Source organism: Manihot esculenta, chromosome 1 (assembly GCF_001659605.2).
Source record: "Manihot esculenta cultivar AM560-2 chromosome 1, M.esculenta_v8, whole genome shotgun sequence".
NCBI classification, from domain to species: Eukaryota; Viridiplantae; Streptophyta; class Magnoliopsida; order Malpighiales; family Euphorbiaceae; genus Manihot; species Manihot esculenta.
Genome location: NC_035161.2, coordinates 36210358 through 36232724, shown reverse-complemented (window position 1 = coordinate 36232724; position 22367 = coordinate 36210358). Strand labels below are relative to the sequence as shown.

The window sequence follows — 22367 nt, the reverse complement described above, 5'->3', positions numbered from 1 at the left end:
TTTTAAAATTTAATTAAAATATTTTAATTTTAAATATAATATAATCTTTATATATTATTAAAATTAATATATTATTGCCATTGGACTTGGTCTGGACTTAAGTGGGTGGCTTGTTTTGTTTAATTATATTATTTTAAGGGCCAAAATGGGCTAGATTTATGAAATTTGCGCAACATCATGCATGCTCAAAAGAAAAAACCGTAAAATTAATTATTACGAGTGAGCTTATTTAATCAAATTATAATGAAAAGTAATCACGGATTTCATACATACGTCACACTATGAGTTTTATTAAGTCACTTACAAACATCATTGGTTAATACTTATTTTTAATTAAATATACTTTTAACATTTTATTTAAATCAATTTAAAAAACTCGACTTAAATTTAATTTAACAAAAAAAATTCGTTGACTAATTTTTTATTTATTAATTTTTAGGTTAAAAGTATAAAAAATTATTTTTTAATTTTTTATTTAATTCAAAATCAATAAACTTAAAATTAAAAAAAAATATTTTAAATAAAAAATTAAAAGTAAAATAAATAGAACATTTAAATTATTACATATCGAAATGAATAATTAAATTCAATAATCAGATTTAATTTGACAGTAAATATATCTAAATAAATTTAAAAAATTTTAAGTTTATCTTTCAATTTATAATTTTTATTTAAAAAAGAATTTAATAATTTTAAATGGATTTATTTATTTATTTTTGCAAAATTTAAAAAATTGACTTATGTAATGAGTTTTTTCAGAGTGAATTTAAATTAATTTAAAATAATTAAATTAGTAGATTATGGATATTGAATGATTTATATGTAATAAAAATTAAAATTAAACTGAAAAAAATCGACCGTCTCCCAAGTCCCACTAGCAAAAGAAAATGTAAAATCATCGTTGTCTTCTTAAAATGCTTGTGTCTTCCTCAACACGCGCCACTTTCTCTCTCTGCACACACACATACAGGGAGAGACAGAAATAGAAAACACACGCAAGATTAATTCATTAGTGTATCTCTCGCTCTATTTCTTTTATCGTCTGTTTAGGTCTAGGGTTTTGAAATATTTGCTTCTGTCACCATGTCATTCTCTGTGGGACGAACTAGTATTGTTTGAGCAGTCATCATAGTCTCAAGTTCTTTCGGATTAGGCTATCAGATTGAACGAGGGAGGACGAAATTGATGCAAGAGATGTTGTGATTGGATTTTATTTCTACATTTTGGTTTTATTTGGATCATGGAGAACGGTCACGATGGGAAATTAGCAAATAAGATGTCGGTATTAGCACTGAATGATTCAGCGTCTTCGTCTCCCAATTTTAATTTCAATGATAATAATAGTAACGCCACTACCGCTGCAACTACTACCACCACCACCAACAATAATAATGATAGCTTGTTTCAGGTTATGCAAGCTGTAGAGGCTGCTGAGGCCACCATCAGACAACAGGTATGGTTTTATTTTTACGTGAAATGAAGTGTTGGGTTGCTCTGATTTTGTGCCTTTATGGTTGAAATGTTTAAATCCACACATCGCAGAATGCACACTCTGAAACTGCTATATAGTTTTGATGGATCCGATGTTTCGTATCTTGTAATCTTAATGTGTTTATTCACTGAGCTTTTATTTATGGATGAATTTCCTGAGTTGTTTAAAGATTTTTGGTCCTTCAAATGTCTTAACCATAGACGTGGTAACTACTGGTAGTATTCTTACTATTTTACTTTGATTTTGGCATGTAAAACGTCGAGCTTTTCTGGTAATATTTTGCACTGCATTCTCTCAGGTAGAAGAGAATGTGCGATTAAGGTCTGCACTTCAGAAAAAAATTCAGGAACTCGAAAAATATGTAAGTTCTTCTATAGTTTCTGCTAATTATCTAATCTGAGTATGACTTGAATGGACAACTGATCAAATATAAATTACTTCCTTGTTATCTCAGTATATGGTTTATGTTGAGAGTGAATTATGATGCTTGAGATTCAATTTTGATACTTAATTTGGCTTAAGCATATTGTTTGGGTATACTGCATATGCAGTCCTTGGATATGTTAATAGATATCTCTAGTTTGTGGTTTAATTCGAAATATATTTGTGGTTGGATATAATAAGTGAGTGATAATTTCAATATGATAGCATGATTTTAATTCTCAAAACAAAACTTGGAATTAATGAATTCACTGTGAAAATATATTGATATGAAGATTTCAAAACTTTAGATCAGCTGTGTTATCCTGTGTTGAAACATATTGATGTACTTGTATGTAATAACACTGATTTACATTGAGGCGAGGAGGTGAGGTGAGTGCCTTTTTGAAGTGAGGCACCATAGCCTATATGTATATATATATATATTTACATTACACACTCACGCACATATGTATATGACTAGTTTAATAAGTAAAAAAAAGTTAGTTAAAAAATAATAAAATATAACAAAAAAAGGAAAGAAGATTCCGCTGGTGTGAGTGAGAGAAGAAGGAAGAAGAGAAGAAGGGAGAGGAGCAAAGATAAAAGAAAAGGATGGGTGAATCTGCTGGCATGCCAATCCCAGTGAGAGAAGAGAAGAAGAGGAGGAGAGAAAGAGAGAAAAAAGGAAGAGATTTGTACCTTTTAGGTTGTATAAAGAACTTCTCAGCTACTGGCTTGAAAAAGAAAAGGCTAGGGTTCAAAGAAGTACCTTGAATGCTGTTTAAATCACATACATAAAAATATAGCCGTTATTTAACAGAGTTGCTGCCTCCAGCGCCTCTAGCCATCGGGCACTCGCCTCTTGCAACCTAGGCGCGCTTCACTTGGATGCCTTGCCTTGTCTTGCCTGGTGCCTCCCTAGCGCCATTAATAATTTTAGTTGAAAAAAAAGATGGGTAAAAGTTGAACAAATTCCATATTCCCACTGCTTATTGCAAGAAAATTCTTACCAAAAAGATGGGGTTGTTCAAAGAAGATACATGCTTAAATTGCCATCTGATGTAATATTATGATAAACAAATTTCAGGTCTAATCATACTTAGGCTTTCATTCAAGCTGTAAATAATTTTAGTTCAAAGCTGAAACTGGCGTGAACAATAGATGCAGAATATCTAATAACTGCAAGCTTAACCAAATAGGTTGCATCCAGCTATGGGGGATTGAAAAACTAACAATTGCTCTTTTTAAAGAGTTAGAAAGCAATAAAAATCTCAACTGAAGATTTGAGCGAACTAATTGGGTTCAATTATATGGATTAATTTCCGCCATTTCACTTGGTTTAGGCTATATCTTCAGAAAGATCTAGTTGCCAAGTGCTTTCTCTCTATGACCCTCCACAAATCATGCCTAGGCTTGCACCTAAGCCTCCTCCCTTTCTCATATAAGGATAATTACTATAAACTCCATGAGTTTTTAGGTAATTCACTAGTTTATCTCTATTTTAAAATCACTCAATTAAAACATCTATTTATTTTATAAAATCAAACTCTTTAGCCTTTCTGTCAAAAAAATTGTTAGCCGCCTTGAATATTTATATTATTTAGTCTTTGTAATGTTAACTATATGTATTATTTAGTGTCTGAAATTTTAAATATCCGTACTATTTAGTCTCTCTAACAAATGTTAAAATAAGTTAATAACAGTTTCTTTAATAAAAGGACCGAGTAGTTTGACTTTACAAAATACACAGACATTTTAATTAAGTGATTTTGAAATAGGGACAAATTAGTGAATTCTCTAAAAACTTAGAGACTTGATAGTAATTCTCCCTCCCATATCTTACCAGTTTAATGTTTTTCTAAGCCATCTCCCTTATTTGGACTTCAAAGAAATTGATGCTATAGTTCTAAATGTTTTATGCTATTCAATATTTGTAGTCATCTTTTATAGGATCAGTTGTCCTTTTTTTTTTAAAAAGAAAAAATTATTCAGATGTATCACACCTCTCTTATGTGCATGCTTTCAGCGTTAATGCAAATTGTGCCTTTCAACTGATTCCTTGTTATTTTGTGTAATGGGTTTTAATCTTCATAAAACAGCCGTGCCCCTCATCTGTTGATTTTTTTACTATTTTTTATTGGCCGTGGAATTTGGCAGAAAATGGATGAATCAATGGCACAAAGATCTCATTACGTTGATCAATGGAATGAGCGGGTTGATGGCCCTTATGAAGTTCATCCATCTGGTGGATTGGTTCTCCACCACGATATAACACTTAATATAGAGGATCCTGCCACAAAGAATCAGGTGGAAAGCCCTTCTGATAGCAGCAAGATTAATGGGACATTGAAGGTACTTCCTGGAGGGCAGGCACCTGCTGATAACACTGGTCTCTCTCAGTTATCTTCACCATCCACAGCATCATTTTCCCCAAGAAGGTACTTTTCATGAAATAAAGTAGCCTTAGTGTAGGAGGTACCCTATTTTATACAACTTGGCTTGTTTCTCTTAGGTATCAAATGGAAGGAGAATATGATCCTCAGTTCAATTTGTCTGGGCATGGGCAAATGCAAATGTCTGAAGTAAATAACCCTAGTGGTCTCTGGAAGCAGGCAATTGATTTTCTTAAAGGCCTTTGTACATACGTGTTTTTGCACTATTTGGTGTAGCATGTGTGTTTTGAGATTCAACTATATTTATATTTCTATAGGATTTTGTTTTCAAGATTCGGGAGCATGAAGAAGAGATCTTTCAGTTAAGGAAGCATCTTTCTGACTATTCTGTGAAGGTAGTGTAAGCATAAACATGGATTGCTTGTTTTCTAGATAATATTCCCTTACTGCTTGTAAAAAGACCTATGCCAATTCATGTGCCTAAGTTCATTGATAGGAAGCACAAATACGCAATGAAAAATATGTTCTGGAAAAGCGAATTGCTTATATGCGTCTGGTAGGCAGACTTTTTCCTCTATTGCTCGTCTTTTAGCAGTTAATTTCCTTCTCTCTTCTTTTTACCTCTGTAGTTTTTTTTGGTGAATATTATAGTTTTAGACTTCTTGCCACTAGGCCTTCGATCAACAGCAACAGGACCTTGTTGATACTGCATCAAAAGCTCTCTCATATAGACAAGACATAATTGATGAGAATATATGTCTGACATATGAATTGCAGGTTGGTTTATTATATTTGATTTTATTTGTTCTCTTTTAGGTTGGGGTATTTGATTTACTTACTATTCATTATACTCATTGCTTGAATCTGCTCACTGATATGGTTATTTTTTCCCCCAGACTTTGACCTTGTCTTTCAACCATCAAGTGTCTGCTGCAATTGCTGATAGTCTATTTTTTTTCATGCCATTTTTTTTCCTTGCATATTGTTCAATAATCAATTCCTTCTTGGATTGAAAATTTTTACTCTTAATAATATATTCAGCCATGTACAAACTACTGTTTCTTTGACCAACTAACCACAAATGACGTTCATTTATTTCTTCCTTTCTTTTCCTTATCATGTTTGAATATTTGCTGTAAATTGACGTTTGAATTATGCTTGCTTCTCTGAGGCAACATATGACTCTCAACAGAACCTTCTTTTGAAAAATCTAAATCTGATGCCATGAATGGCACTATGGTCATGATAAATTTAGCTACTACTCATATTCGGTTTTTAATATTATTTTATGAGAGTGAATTTGAGGTGCTTATTTTGTTTTTCTCAGGCTGCACAGCAAGAAAGGTCGACATTTGTTTCATCATTGCTGCCCCTTCTTTCTGAGTATTCTTTGCAGCCACCAATTCCAGATGCCCAGTCTATTGTTAGCAATGTCAGGGTCTGTATCAATTTGCTTCCTGTTATGTCTTTGAAATATTTTATACTTCTATGCTTCTATAACATCTTCAAAGGATATGTATTTGACTGCTTGTACTTGCTGGTTGCAGTTTAGTATTTGTGTTTGTATGTTAAAATGTATTTCTATTGTATTTTAATTGTGTAGAATCTGATTCATATCCTAGTTTATCCATATGGCCTATACATTAAAGAGGAATGTAATACTGTTCATTATTTCATTTTGCTTTGCCTTTTCCATTTTCATACTTTTGTCTTACTTTTTCTTTATCCCAATAAATTTTAAATTGTGAGCAACTGAGCATAAATTTTTAAATTGGCCTTTTGAAAATAGAATGTTAACATAGGGATGTATCTGGTGAATGAGGGACATGAGTGGAGCTTCACATGTTTGGGGTGAGATTTTCCCCCTAAATGAACATGGAGACTTGCCAGTGGCCTGGCATAATTTCCATTTTTTGGTTGTTTCCTTGTCCTTTTCCCCCTGTTTGGTGAAAATGTTCCTAGGAGAGGATAGAGAGATAACAACACTGCGATATAGCAGTCAGCATTCTTTGTTGCTTGATGTGAGATCTAATACTGTAGTTTTAAGCCTTCAGTTGGGAACAGTACTTCAAAGCGTGTCTGAGGTTGTTCCGCACCAAATTTATCTTTATACATAGTTAATTGTTTTCCTGTTTTATTTGTTTCTGCTATAAAAATGTTTACATGTTGATGTTTACTGCTATGCTTTTGTTCTGCAGGTTCTGTTCAGACATCTCCAGGAGAAGCTCATTCAAACTGAGGTATGCTATTGTATGCATGTGCAAGATCGTCAATTATTTTTTCACAGCTATCTATCTTATTTTGCTTTTTAATTGATAGGCAAGTTCACTGGATTTATGCAGTTAATTATCCTGTTGTTCTACTTATGATTCTTTCAGGAATGGAATCTGATGACCATCTTCTTTTCCTTGTTTCAGTCTAAGCTCAAAGAATACCAGTATCAATTGGCACCCTGGCATTCTGATGTGAACCACTCAAATACTGCTCCTCAGTCGCCATCTCATTCTGCTGGTGTGGCATTGGTAATTTCAGTGTCCTTGTATCTTCTTTCTTCCAGCATGCCATAATAATTTTCTTTAAACCTTGTTATTTTTCTTTCAGAACAAAGTTGGGCTTGAATTGGTGTCACAGCCTACACATTCCCTTGGAACGTTACCAATAACTACCCCTGATGCACAGACATCAGATTGGGGTCGGGACCTATTGAGTCACCGACAAAGAGGTTTAAGAGGTGCTGTTGCAAAAAATCTAGAACCAGATGATGTGGGGAGATATTCACCTCTTGCAAGCAGGTGAGCCTGGTCAAATGGAGACTGCTACTGTGAACTGAATGTACAAATAACAACCATCTCCATTTGTTGGTGGGTTCTTGTTTCATTAAAATTTATGTTGTTTGGGCATATATAAATGATGCATGTTAGTTTGTGTTGATAATAAACTTCCCTCGATGTGGATGTTGATCGCATTTAGTCAATAGTAAATCTTCATTTTTACTCTGCTTGTCTTCTAACCAGAGTAGTCTCCATATTTTCTAACAATACATATGAAGAAAAGAAGAGGGTTGAGAAAGCTGCAGAAGTTGGCAACTTCTGAGAAATTAGGTGGTGGCAAGATCTTGAGCATACTTGGGCCACAATTCAGGAGCCTTAGAGAGAAATACCCTCAAGTGCCATTTGCAGTATGATTAGAGTGTGTTGCTGGTTTTAGTCCTGTTGTCATGTTTTGCTGCTTGTTTGGTTTTTGGAGGATTTTTGGCCTCCTTGTCTTCAATCACATACTCTGTGATTCCTTTGTTCCCCATAATATATTTTTAGAAAACAAATTCTTTAAGCAAGTATTTTGCTAATCATAGAAACACCTACTTGCCAGCTCTTTTAGTTTTGTAATTCTATAATATGCACCTACTAGCAAAGGGAAAACGTCTCCTTTCAATTATCAAAAGTTAAAATCAAGGCATGTGTACTGCACAGCAAGAGAAGAGTGACTCGTGGAGCAGTTTTTGTATTTTTTACTGCTATTGCTATGGGATTTCATTTCTTTTCACTCTCTCATGAGTTACTTTAAGAAGTCTTATTAAGACTGGGCCATTTGTTATAGATTTTTTTGAGCTTGTGAGATAAGTAGAATGAAGGTCATCTGATCTTCATGACTGTAAGTTCCACGTCACCACCCCATCCACACACAAGAACAATGCAGCACCCACTAAAGCCTTCTTGTTTCTGCAATGAAGTTAAGTGAAAGATTCCATGAAGTATTATTGCCCTGATTATAGTCTTTCCCAAAACTGATCCATTAAGCGATCTACAGTGAATTTTTCAAGTAATCTTCCTTGTCAGTCCTGGTAGCCTTCCATAGGATGACACCATGAGATGCAGCAGTGCAATCATCTGATATTCATGAGTGCTTGCATGAATGAACTTTGACAGTCTGGGCCCACTGCTGGGACCAGCTGCATCAATGGATTTGGCTATTTATCTTGTATGAAGCAATATTCTCCTTGGAAAGATGTAGTTTATGGTGGATGATTATAATATATTGTTTATTGGCTCAACTGAAAGCTGAAAAATTTTAAGCATTACCTAATACCTTTTGACACTTGGTAAACTTTTCATTTCTTGAGAGGTCTCACCCTTCCTTCCCCCCTAAAAAAAGGGAGAGAAGAAGATTTTGTCGCGGAGAGACTGAAATCCATGAATATCTGCATGGGAGCCATCTTAGAATTTTCATGAATTATTTTAGAGGATCTCTGTATCTCTATCCACGTCACCTTGATCCAGGTGTGCTCCTGTTTTCCAGGAACTCTGTGATACATGATATACCAGCACAGTTTGCAGTTAGTAGTGGTGATAATAGCCGTGCTGTACATTCTGGTGAAGCAATCACTAATAAAGAAGTTAAATTCCATGACACTGTTAGCAACAATGAGATGGATAATCCAGATGCAGAGGGGCAACAGAATGAGAGAGAACCATCAGTCAGTTGGGGTACTACCGCCCTTGATGATTCTAGTTCCTCGTATTCACCTTACCTACCTCCCGTTCTTGAGGAACATTCTTCATCCTTTTCTGAGGGTGAGATGAGTCCATTCGTCCAATTTTTCTCTCCTGTGATTGTTGACTGTCTGAGATGGATACATTGTGGTGTGCAGCTGCAGAAGATGATCCATTGCCAGGTATTGAGGGTCTTCGAATTTCAGGTGAAGCATTTCCTGGACGAGAACTCCAGGCATGTGGATATTCTATCAATGGAACAACTAGTTGTAATTTTGAGGTATGAATTCTTATGTCTCTTCCATCGGTTTTGGGTCACAGTTCCTGGATATGCATTAAACATTACTCTGAGCTTATTCTATATAATGTCATTCATATTCTTTTACTGTTTGTTACACTATCAGTGGGTACGCCATTTGGAAGATGGATCTGTTGATTATATTGATGGTAATGTTTTATCCTTCTCTTATATCTTCTTTTATTGCTTATCATTTTTCCCATAGATAAGAACTGTAAATGAAGACAGATGGATGCCTTAATTACAGGAGCAAAACAACCAAACTATCTTGTTACTGCTGATGATGTTGATACTTACCTTGCTATAGAAGTCCAGCCTCTGGATGACAGGAAGCGCAAGGTATAAAATCTTAGCTATGGATGAATATGCATCGCCATGTACTTTGTAGTAGTTGCCTAACTGGCTGTTGGCCTTTGTGTCTTTTGGGTTTTTTTGATGTCTATATAGTCCTGCGCAACATGGCGAGGCTCTGACATAGTTTTGTAATGGGAGTCCTAATTTTTCATTCTGAACTGAAGTTAACTGTGGATTTTTAACTGCTTGTAAGTTAAAATTTCTTCCAGTGTCCCAAGATAATCTGCATATGCCGAGCATATGACCACTTAAATTCACATTCTCTTAGTCATCTAGGATGGTGGGACATGGCTAAGGGGCAAAGGTTTATATCTTGGAATTACTTTAGGAAATCCTGCATAAACTTTGGGCTTGCTTGGTTTAGTTAATGGTTAGTCAGTTGTTAATGGCTAATAGTTGGCAGTTGATAGATGTTAATTGTTTGGTAAGACTTCGGTAGCTTTTACTGTTAATATGTTGAATGTTATTTAATGCATCTTATTTTGTCTCCTTACAAAGGAAAATAATAGCCAAAAATAATAATTAAAAATTATGCTAATTTTGTGTATATTTGTAATACATGTTTTTCTTTGGCCTACAAATACAAATACCATAGCTTTTTCAACTGCTGCTTATAGTATTTAATTAATTATTATTTTGTGACTAAAATATGAATGGGTGACACATAGAACTGTAATGCATCTTCCTGTTGTTGATTTTCTTCTTTCTTCAACATCTTAGACTCTTTAGTGGTGTGGCCTCACATACAAATCTTTGAGGGATAAAGATGCGTGACAGAAGCACAAAAATTAAAATGTGTGGACAAGCACCCACAGCCATGTAATGGAATATGAGAATAGAAGTGTCGACTTGAGTGGTGATTTTTCATTGTGACTACTGTTTGAAATTTTGCATATAATAATATGTTATTTTTCTTAATTTTCAAATTTGTGCAGGGAGAGCTTGTAAAGGTGTTCACAAATGAGCAGAGAAAAATAATTTGTGGTTAGTAATTATAGTATAACTTATGTTTAAGATCGAGTTTCATGTCTGCATGTGCTCTGGTGGAAAGCTTTCATTCTGTAATCAGTATTCAATTTTTAAGAATCAATGTGTTTGCCTATGACGTTTTAAGAATTTGGAATCTTATAGTGCATCATAAAAGAATTTGTTATTGATTTACTCAGTTTGTCGTTGTCTTTATTTGTTAGAATGTTACACCTTGTTCATAACAGCCTTCTCCAAATCTTCCCTCTCGTTTCTAGCATGTGCATGACTCAGAATCTTGATAAGGTGGTTTAATTGTTCTCAACAGAGTGAAGTTTTCTTTTGTGCTGTATAACCATGCTTTCTCCATATCCTAGTGGTAATTACTTTCCTTTTTGCAACTATCAAAATTAGCAACTCTAAGTTGATTTGTTTACATATATCTCTGCATCACTTTTGAGCACTGTTATCATGATTGCTCAACCCCCTATGGAATCTTGTTCCAAATTGCACGACCCTTTTGTTCTCTGGAATGAAAATCATAGTTTGACAGGACCAGAAGAAAAATTTTAACCTTTTTTTTTTAAAAAAATGATAGATTTATATGAAATCTTGAGGAAACTGTGATCTGTTTAATTCTCACCCCCAACTTTATTGTACATATTTTAAAATCTGAGCTTGGTTCCAAGCATTTGGGTGTTCAATCTTGTAATTTCTATTGAATTTTAAAATATTTCTGTTAAATATCTCGTGATATTTTATTTGAGAGACAATTATGTTAAGAGTAAAGGATAGACTGTTGAAGAGAGGGAGGGGTAGGGATAGAAGAACTTCTGTTTTCAGAGGAGGTAGCATATATTGAAAATATAAAAAGCATTGTCGATCCCCAAAATTTTTATTTTATTAATTCAGTTTTTTTTTTTTTTTTGGTTTCATGGATCTATTTCTTTCTTGGGAGTTGGGAGATTTATGATTGTAATGAGTTTTGTGATAGACTTATTTTAGTTGCTGTTGGAATCATCTTCCTATTAAAAATAATAATTGTGAAATATATGCTTCCCATTTTTATAGTTAGTTTATTGTCAATTAAGAACTTTTTTCATATATATGTATGAACTCACAATCTTAGATACGATCCAGCTAAGCCTTCCTTCCACCCATACTGCACACCAAAAAACATCAAACTATTATCCATACCACATTCCTTAGGGAACAACATTCTAATTTAAGTAATTGCATTGTATGCAGTTGTCGAGGAATTTTACTTCTTTTTATTTCTGTACATGGATTCCTCAAGTTATTGGCTCATTGCAAACTTCTCTTTTTGGGCTAAATGTTGCAATTTTTTTTTCTCTCTTTGTTCACAGATCCTGAAATGCAAAATCATATTGAGAAAACTCTGTATAGTGGTCATGCTTCGTATAAAGTATCCTTGTCGGTATGACTTCTAATGGGAGTGGAACAAGCTCTAATCCAAATTTTCCTCCTCCCCATTCTCTATTTGAACTTTGCAAGTTAGTTGAAAAACAAAGAGGCATAGCTAACGTTTTATATTCCTTTTATGCTACAGACTGGATACCTTGGTATATGGGAACCAGCCACTTTGGCCATTAAGAGAGAAGGTTACAACATTAAGTATGGTGGATCCAGTGGTGTTGTAGTTACAGAGAAGTTTTCCCCAAACACAAGTGTATGCTTCCTTGGTTTTTCTCGTTGTTGCCACTATGAATGCCCAGATACTAGAAACTTTAGACATAATGATTATTTATGTTATTTGGAGTTTTAGCTTGTGATTGATCTTTCTTTTATTTTATTATTAATTTTTTTTTTTATAAATTCTGGAGATTTGAAGTGAGCTGGTGACTAGAGGTAGGCTAAATTTGTGTCCATGTGTAGTTGCCATATTAAGGTGCAGTAATTTGGGGTTTCCTTGTGCTTTTGCAATTGATCTGCACATTACCATGTGGTAGGCACGAACATCTGGCTTAACTAACATATTATCATCTTAGGATACTTAAAACGGAACCACATAACAAAGGGTGAAAAAAGGGATATCTGAAATTTTTTGCACGCTTGTTCATTATTGTCATTAGTGAGGCGGTGAAGTTCCCAAAAGAATATTAAGTTGTACCCACAGCTATTTTGATCGTTTTCTCAGTGTCTCAATGTGCAATCTTCTTTGGTGCAAGGATGCTGTACTTGGCAGTTGGACTCCATGAATAATATTACATAGAGCATTGTACCTATATATGCTGAACTTCGCACTTACATTTACTTAATTGTTACTTCTAGGGATTAAATTTTTCATTTCGTATGGTCGTAAACTACTTTGATTGTGCAGATTTCTTGACCTTTTTCGATTGCTTGCATGATACTAATTTTGAATGTGAAAGTCAAGGGAATGAAGGGAAAGATACCATTTTCCCTTGTTTGGTTGACATGGAAAATAAGGACAATGGCACATGTCTCTTTAACTTGCTTTACCTTTGTGTGGCTCCCACTTCATAGATTGATGCCCAACTTACAAAACCTAATTTTAGGGGGGGGGGGGGAATATATGGAAACTATTAGAAAGGAGGAGAATGGAGCAAAACTGTTAGAAAAAAAAATTGTACCTTTTGAATTTCCTTTGACAAAGCAAGTTAACAACTAGGAAGAGCATATTTGAGAGGAATAGCAGTTCATGAGTTAGCATATTTTTATTGTACCTTTTGAATGTTTCCACTTGTGTTTTACCCTCCAATTTGGAGTTGGCATATTTGAGAGGAACAGCAGTTAATGAGTCCCCTCAATTCCCCTTCTCATTCTTCATGGAAAAAGACAACTCCTACCGTCCTACCAAGGTTTAAAATGGTTTTATTCTTTTCTGCTTTGCTTCCTCTCCAAACTTAATGCCTCATCTCCATCCAAATGTAGTGCTGAAGTTTATTCTGCAATTTTTTCTTGAGAGAAATTACATGGAATGGGATCTAGTAATTTCTAGTGGAGCAAGATACAACTATTTTTTTGGTCTGACGAAAGGGGACAATGGCATTATCTAGCTTCAACTGTGCAACTATTTCTTGGTATGACAAAAAGGAAACAAAAACATCATCTAGTTTTGACTACTCAATAGCATAGGTTATGAGCTGACCTTGAGTGAGAGCTTAGTGGGTAAGGAAAGCTACTGAATGCTATCAATCTCATGCCTTTTATACATCTTCACAATATCTTGCTTGATGCGTTATTAGGCTTTTGTCATTTTTCTATATAGGTTGCAATCCCATATGGACAGCCTACGGAATTTATACTTACCAGTTCTAGTGGTGTTCAGCATGTCTTAAGAGTGGATAGCAACTCAATGGATGTTAGCTGGTGAGTTTAGCGGCTTCTTATGTTTTCCTAATTTTCCTTTATGTTATAAATATGGTTCACTGGATAAAGAATAACACTAGGGTTGGCAAATTACATTATGTTCATTGCTTACATCCTATTACCAATTTATAACATAAGCCACTTGCTGATGAAAACTAATAATTTGACATGAAAAAGCTGCAAACCTGAGGGTCCTTCTACGGGGTTTTTATGTACCTCAGATTATAACCATCTGAGGGAAATGGGCTTCAGGTTTACTAATGCTGATGAATGAATCTTGAAGTATAATTAACCATTTAGCTTTATTAACATAAAGGCAAATTTGCTTAACTTAGAGTCCATTGATACATAGTTTAAATTGCTTGTGTGTGCACGTGCATGTACAGTATGATAAATGGCAGGTATGATTGTGATATGTGAAAATACAAATAAAATAACATGATAAAATATAACGAACAGGTGGACTTAAAATGTGTCATAATCCTATTATGGTATTATAGACGTCTTCACTAGGTAACTATGGAATGTTACCTCTACCTGTCAACATAAGTATGCAAATGTGGCTACATTACTATCCTCTTGGCTCTGGCCAACCCACACTTAAAATGCTGCTCAAAACAATCATCTTGCTTTTGAGATCACTCTCTTTCACAACAATTTTTCTGTCATTGTTTGGATTGCTTCAGAATTTTGAAAATCATAGAAATTCCAAAGTTTTGTTGGTTGACACTTGACAATGATCAAGCTATTCTTCTATGGTAATCTAATTTAGTCTCGTTACATATGTTGTCTTTTTGTTAAGCTCATTGAAGGATTGGTTGTCTCTTTTTATCTTGTTTTGTACATCCTATAGATTCTTTGCTTGTAGGCTTTCGACGTCTCACTGTGATGTATGTATGTCTGCACACTTGCTGTCCTAATTAATTATAATAATATAAGGACAATTTTAGCGGCTGAACATGTTTGTTCTTAGTATCAAAGCGTTAATTGATAAATTTATTCTAATTAGGCACATTTTATTGGATTTACTGCGGAAATATTGAATGCATCATTTTACCCCATAAATAGTACTTCTACCTTCCCATTACTAATTTCACTCAAGCCAACTCAATGCATCTCTACTGGGTTTTGTTTCCCTGTTCTTTTAGAAGGTTTGCAAATAGTGATATGAATGCGTTCTTTCTGAATTACTGAATCGAGATTGGAAAGATGGGTTAATTTATATCACATTTTAACGTCTTCCTGGTCTAATTACCTGAAGTAATTTGCATCTTCTTCAGTATCTTTTCTTTCTTTTGAGGTTTAATTTACTATCCTGTTTTCATCCTTTTTTTTTTCCCTCCTTTTTGCAGTTCAAGAGACACAATTGTGATCACCTTGAGATTATTTATCATGCGGGTACAAATATCTTAGTACTTTCTTGTTAATTCTCTTTCTTCAGTGTCAAGTTGTGTAGATCTGTTTGTTCCTTACGTCAGTTAAAGAAAACTGGCTTTTAAAGGTTGCCACATAAGAAATTCAGCCGGTTTCCAAACAGGATTGTGGCTCTAGTGATCTTATTGGCATGAAATAGAAATGAAGTGTTAAATATAGATGAAAATCTCCCCAAATTTTTCTATGGTTATATGAAATTGAACTCGTGTGCATTTTATTTTATTTTTTAAAAGCATGTATCCCGAAGTTTCAGTTTTGTTGGCCATTGCAGGCTGGTGAAAGAAGAAAAGTGAAGAAAGAGTCTATTCTTTCACAAGTGAGGCACATATTATTGTTATTGATATAAATTTTTTCAGCTGGTCCAGCTTGGGAATAGCATATTTGCTGTCTCATGTGTGTATAGTGGTGCATTTTGAGGATCAACTTTGCTGCCTAAATTCTGAGTAGGTTGCTTTATCTCTGTATTTTGTACAGCCGATTTGTTGTAACTGCACATTTCAAGTTAAATGTTTATTTTTGTTTCGTTATCCATTAACTTGGTATTTTTTTTCTCTAAATTTGTATATTAATTTAAAAAATGTGAAAAAATTAATTTAAAATTATATTCAATATATTTTAGGCATAAGAAAGTTATAATATGCGATGTTTTTTATTTAGTAGAAAATATTAGACACATCACTCTTACAATAAGATTAAGCCATGTCTACCATTTAGTTTAAATTCATCCACTTCATGTACATATTGGCAAATTCAATAATTTATTTTTCATGCCAACTCAAGATGTGCTCTAATTCTGCGTACTCAGACGTTATATTAATTGTAAACCTTGAAATATTTGGGCATTAATTATAATAAATTAATTAAGTTAGAAATCTACATAAATTGAAAAAGTGAAATCAAATAAAATGTTGTGGGTGATCAAATTCAACGCAAAGTCTGAAAAGGACCTGGATTTGATATGAAAATTTGCTCACATCCATATCTAAAAACCAAAAAGGTTCAACCATTCTATTCCAATTATTACATGAAATGAAATATATTTACACTTTTGTACCATTTTAAATTAATTAAAACACAAACTTTTATACTATTTTATATTAATTTAAAAAATACATGAATTAAAATTTTAACTCCTTAAACATCTAAATGTATCAAAATTATAAAAATTAAATAAAAGTTAACTATATTATTGATTATGTAACGATGCGGAAACCGGACCGCTACCGGCGTTAGGATTCAGATTAATTTAAGGTTGCCGGAATCCGTAACAAGCCTACTATATATTCTGTGTACTTGATAAAATTTCATTCATTATCATTCATTTTCATGAAAATTTTAACTTTTTATATAACAAACTCAACCTGTGCATATATCATAAACTGTATATATAAAACCCACACTAAATCCCTCATCAAATGCTCTATTATGGTAAACATCACATGCTTCAAACTTAGTTCAACATAACTTATCATTAAAACTTTTACATAAAAATCATGAAAAACAGAGATATACAAAACATAAATAAGGGCAAAACACAAATCTAATCCATTACATAGTACATGTCCACTGCTATTCTATTACAAGAGCTTATACCAGCCTCTAGCCGACTTTCCGAGCTATTCTTGACCTTGCAAATCTGGGGTTAGAGGAAAGGGATAAGCTATAAGAGCCTAGTGAGCAGAACATAAAAAACAGTTTAATAAACATATGCTCTCATGAAATGCATCATAACACAAACAATACACATTAAGGATGGACTTGTCACCAGTAACCCTCTACATATCCAAATAATGCCCGGCCCTCGACGTCTTCCGTATCTGTATCATATCATAACATGCTTGAGGGCTAGTGGGTCATCCAACATCCATCCACATCAACAATAAAGACTATTCCCTTAAAGTGGGAGGTCAAGGGTTCGAGTAGTGGGGGAGGCGACCTAATTTCCAAAGGGAAATTTGGGCCAAATCCACTTGGGGAAGGATGCATTCGATGCAAGAACCCAAGGGGACAAATCCTGCCAGGAACCCGTGAGGGTGAATGGATGTTAAGAGCTGTTCACGACGTCAGTGGAAAGCCCGAGGTGGCAAAGAGGCCAGGCGAGGGATAGTCCTGGGCCGTGAACGGTAACAGTGTCGGGGTTCACGTCCGGGCTGTTACACACAGCTGGCTCACTGAAGGCCTCTACGGTCTCTCTGGTCCGATCCTACACAGGTGGACTCAAATGAGGGACCAACACAACTATCACATGACTCTAAACACTCCCCCAAACCCCCTAAAGCATCACAAAATATGCATATAAAACAAGCAAAGGAAGGCTGGGCAGAGGACTTTCGGCGGCAGATTCGGCGGCTGAAGGTCCTCTACAGATCCGAAAGTCGGAGTCCTTCGGGGGCAGATTCGGCGGCCGAAGGTCCTCCACAAATCCGAAAGTCAGGGACTTTCGGGGGCGGGTTCGGCGGCCGAAACTCCCTTACAGATCCGAAAGTGCTTGCTTTCGGGGGCAGGTTAGGCGGTCAAAAGACTGCCTCCCATGCAGGTTCGGCGGCCGAACCCTGCTTCGGCGGCCGAACCTGGGTTCTCCAGAATGGCAGAACCCGATTCTGCCATATGCATTTCAGCCCCAAAACTCTCAAATCCTCACACCCAACTTCCCACAACATGCATAAGGAGTATAAAAACTAGCCTAAACCCCAAGAACAACAACAAAACACAAGAAAGAGCATACATTCATCAAAACCCAACTCAAGGCCTATAACCTTAGATCTAGCCATATCATATATTTTTAATCCTATGCATTTCAGCCCCAAAACTCTCAAATCCTCACACTCAACTTCCCACAATATGCATACTCACTCCAACATGCATAAGGAGTATAAAAACTAGCCTAAACCCCAACAACAACAACAAAACACAAGAAAGGGCATACATTCATCAAAACCCAACTCAAGGCCTATAACCTTAGATCTAACCATATCATACATTTTTAATCCTTAACCCTTTTTAAAACTTACTTAAAACATATAAAAAAGCAATGATCTACACTTACCTGTTGAAGATCTAAGGTAGATGCAACCGAAAGCAATGATCTATATTTTTAATCCAAGTTTGGAGTTGAGGAGAAACGGTTTTCCAAACTTTAAAATCTTTGATCCAAGCTCAAAACTTCAAAAACAAGCGAAAACTCATGAAAATTTAAAGGAAAAACATAAAATCATCAAAAGAAGGGCAAAAACTCACCTTTGCCCGAAAATGGAGAGAGAAACTCCCCCATTTTCGAACTGGAGGCCTCTTATAGGTGGCTGACCAGACCACCTTCGGGGGCCGAAAGGAGAGCTCCCACGGCAGCACCATGTTCGGCGGCCGAACCTGGGCTTGTCCCTCAAAAATATTTTTCTTTCATTTTAAAACTTTAACTCAAACCCAATCATTATAATAATGAAAAACATTTTGTAAAAACATATTTTACCCTTTTAAGAGGTTCCGGTGTCCAAGATTCCGAATTTCAATGGGATTCTGTAGGAAAGTTGAAATTTCGACACCGGAATTTAGTCGGGTATTACAGATTACGTGTTAAAAGATTAAAAAACCATTTAACTTATTAATTATTCTATTAAAAATTTTATTAATTTGATTTTAAATTTTTATAAAATAATAAAGTTATTCTTATTTAATTGTCAATTTATAAAAAGTTAACATAAATGTGATTAATTTTCTATCTTTTTAATAAATTATTGAGAATATAATTAATTTATGTTTAATTGATATAATTTTTATGATTTACACATTAAATAAGTTATGATTTTTATTCAAGTGTTTAATAAATTAGTATTGAATTGTTAATATATATTAATGTAAAGCCTCATTTAGTTGATAATAATTTAACTAAAAAATTTTAAATTTTTAAAAAATATTAAAATTATGTTCGTTTGATTAGCTATTTTTCCAAAATCAAGGGGCTTTTCCTAACCCGTTAAATACTTCATAAAATAAGTAGGGTGAACTTGAAACGATGAGTTAGATCCTGCGTTTATGCCTTTCCCACGTGACATGATGTTTGCTTTATTTGCTTTGAGATTGTTTCATTCTTCTTTGTTTTCCAACACTCCTTGGATCCTAAACCCTCCAGCTCCTTCCACTAACAGTCACAACCCATTAGTTAGATTTATGCCAACCTCTTGAACCAAATGGCTTCAGATGACCATTACGATTTCTTTGTTTCTTGATAAGATTACATTAATTAAAACAAGACCAAAAGACAGCGTAAGCTATAGAGACCAAACTGCTTGACTTTTTACTGGCTAAAAAATTCAGAAACCTACGAATTGAATTTTATTTTAGAACTGGATAACCAAATTGCATATTAAACCAAAATTGAGGAATTCATTTGTTAAGTTTCCCAAATATTTAGTATCACTCATTATACATTATCTCTTTTATTTATTGGTTTACTCACCTCATTTATTTTCGTCAGAGGCTCAGAATCAGAGTTGCAGTTTGAAGAGATGCATCCATAAACTATTTTTGTCAAACAAAGAAGAAGAATCAAGGTGGCATAAATTCTACCCAGCAAAGGAATACAAATTAAGAGATGGAATGAGGGGAATATTAAATTCTGCAACTTAGCAGGGTGCAACGACCTTACATTGTGGTAGGCAAAGAAAACCTTTTAATAGCCATTGCATTGGTACTATTTACAAGCAAGGAAAGAAAAATATAAGAAAAATGCTAATTAGACAAACAAAGCATTTGGTGCAGAAAAGAAAATATCACACTAAATTTTTTATTTTTGGACTGGGGATTGGGGAGTAGAATCTGATACCTCTCAAATTTACTCAGATGCACTCATCACCATGCTAAAGTAGAGATAAGACCTTGTTATCTGGGGTGCTGCTTTTGGAGTCGCTCAAGCAGCCTCTGCATAATGTTCATTACAAAAAAAAATCTGGAGAAAATTCAATAATTTCGGTTTTTCTAGAACTAAACTTGATAAACTTGCAGTGCCACATATCATGCAGTAATATGAAATGCACCAAGCTACAACGTTGACTATTAAGAGATGAACAATAGTAAATAGGGCAATTTATCTGTCAGCCTTCAAATGTGCGAAAAAACTTCCCTGCACAATTTAATATACTAGAATGGCTAAATATCACTAGAATTTATCATACATATACGACATGGTCACAAAATGTAATGCAAACAGATTGACCAATGCAGAATTCAATAGAACCACTAGTGAAACTTGACGGATGCTGAAATGTCACCCACAATCTTATAACTACGTCATTCTGTCAATACCCACAGGTAAACATAAGCATGTCACTGAACTGGCAATGTAAGAAGAACACAATTAACAGGAACTCATTGACACCATAACAGGAAAAATAATATATTGCAGTTAATACCAGGAAGTGAAAAAAAGAAGACATGCTCTATAGAAAGTAACTTGTGGAAGCTTAAGCCAATAACATTTCATAACCAGCAGCTACAAAGACTGGAAAAAAAAAGACAAAAGCCTGCACAATTTTTGTATGTAGCTTGTAGGTATTCACAGTTTCATTGCAATACAAGAAATTTATGCATGTGAAGACGAGCTATACGACTTGTCCAGAAATTGTTTGTCCAAAGAGTTCTTCAAGAAGCTAAAAAATATTACCAATGGAAGCCAAACAGAACTCCAGAACAAGGAACAACAATTTCTGACGAACCAATTTACACTCTTCTCTCCCAAATTTGTCCTCTGATCTCTGATGCAGAATCCTCTTCTAACACCCACATTATTCTTAATATTTCAAGATATTCCAATTCAACCATCAATGCATTTAAAACCCCTACAAACCCACAACCAAATCCCAAACAGAACAGCACAAATAACCAAATCCAATATCAAAATCACCCAAACGTGCTTCCTCCAAATCTGCTTGACCTTTTGTTTGTTATCAGCCAAATAATACCCACCATTCTTGTGGGACATCGAAACTGAAAACTCCCTACTCCCCACAATATTTCCATTCTCATACGCATGATTCACCTTACTATCCATCATAGCACCACCACCATCCTTAAGATTATGACGATCCCCATTTGCCTCTCCTCCGCCACCGGCACCAGCACAACCTAATGGTTTCTTCTTCTTCTTCATCACCATTTTAGTCGGCTTCGAAAGCAAGGGTCTCACTACCGACTTCTTTCCCCTCGTCGAATCTATACTTGGATTCCTAACATCCTTTGGTTCCTCCAATAAAGAATCCATCAAGTCTACATCCAATGAAAGTATCTCGCGGAAAATAGGATAGAATTGACCTTGAAAACAAAGGGAAGTGAGCTTATCAAAATCTTTGATTGGATTGGACGCAATTAACTCCTCGAAAGCGATCTTTACACGGTCTAAGAACCACATAGACTCCGATTTCTCCAGATCTTCATCGAAGATGACGAAATAGGCAAAGGGTTCATGGATTAAGAAGGTGTAGGTCTTCTTGCGAATGGTATGGGAGAACATGGAGTGGTGAGGAGGGGTCTTCTCTATGCATTGTTTAGCTATATCTTCGATTCCCGGCTCTTTGGAGGACGAAAACTCAGAAAGGATTGTGGGTCCTTTTGCAATGCAAGCATAGAAGATAAGATCTGGATTCGAAATCATTTGGTGGCTTCTCTTTTCTTTCCTTTTCTTCTATGCAGCAATCATGGAAAAGCTGGATTTCTGAAAGAAAATGGAAACTGGAATGGAGAAAATAGATTTAGCATTGCAAATATGATATATTTTCGCCCTTTTTGATTGAGTTGATTGATTTTTCTCTGTAATGAATTTCAATACTTATTTGGTTCTCTCTCTCTCTCTCTCTCCCTCTCTTTGAAGCTCTGCAATTCTCCCTGTCTTTAGGGTTTGGAAATGGGGGAGAGAGAGAGAGAACAGAATAAGGATTCTTTGGAAGGTGAAAGAAAACAGAATAACGGCTGTTACCGTAAAAGTAACCCTCATTTCTCCTTCTAATTACGGATGTGCCCTTTATCTTTTTTGGACAAATTACTATCCAGTCTGTCAATTTTTTAAAATTAATTAATTCATTCTTATTTTAAAATAATTTAATTAAAATATTTTTAAAATTTATAAATTTTAATTTTAAATATTTTTTAATTAAAATTTAGATAAGTTAATTAAT

General features: G+C 34.7%; 2 protein-coding genes across 4 annotated transcripts; one reads left to right on the top strand and one right to left on the bottom strand.

Annotated features, from left to right (window-relative positions):
- Positions 1 to 903: 903 nt before the first annotated feature.
- On the top strand, positions 904 to 15731 carry LOC110602283. 3 transcript variants are annotated; one of them, XM_021739804.2, is made up of 21 exons: positions 906 to 1453; positions 1791 to 1853; positions 4073 to 4353; positions 4428 to 4527; positions 4626 to 4703; positions 4805 to 4864; positions 4981 to 5085; positions 5636 to 5746; positions 6507 to 6548; positions 6726 to 6830; positions 6910 to 7100; positions 8605 to 8879; positions 8957 to 9078; positions 9203 to 9245; positions 9344 to 9435; positions 10386 to 10434; positions 11784 to 11854; positions 11987 to 12106; positions 13670 to 13770; positions 15123 to 15168; positions 15476 to 15731. In XM_021739804.2, exons 1-21 carry the CDS (start codon positions 1241 to 1243, stop codon positions 15548 to 15550), a joined length of 2343 nt encoding a protein of 780 aa, XP_021595496.1. In that variant the 5' UTR covers positions 906 to 1240; the 3' UTR covers positions 15551 to 15731. The 3 variants fall into 3 exon arrangements, 2 of the variants coding, with proteins under 2 accessions (XP_021595638.1, XP_021595496.1); XR_002485974.2 differs by lacking the exons at positions 11987 to 12106; positions 13670 to 13770; positions 15123 to 15168; positions 15476 to 15731 and adding an exon at positions 10171 to 10306 and having other exon boundaries at positions 904 to 1453; XM_021739946.2 differs by lacking the exons at positions 11987 to 12106; positions 13670 to 13770; positions 15123 to 15168; positions 15476 to 15731 and adding an exon at positions 10745 to 10795 and having other exon boundaries at positions 904 to 1453; positions 11784 to 11850.
- Positions 15732 to 20641: 4910 nt separating this feature from the next.
- Positions 20642 to 22151, bottom strand: LOC110602019 (phytolongin Phyl2.2). Its single transcript, XM_021739584.2, has one exon. It carries the CDS (start codon positions 21845 to 21847, stop codon positions 21011 to 21013), a length of 837 nt encoding a protein of 278 aa, XP_021595276.1. The 5' UTR covers positions 21848 to 22151; the 3' UTR covers positions 20642 to 21010.
- Between the last annotated feature and the right edge of the window lie 216 nt (positions 22152 to 22367).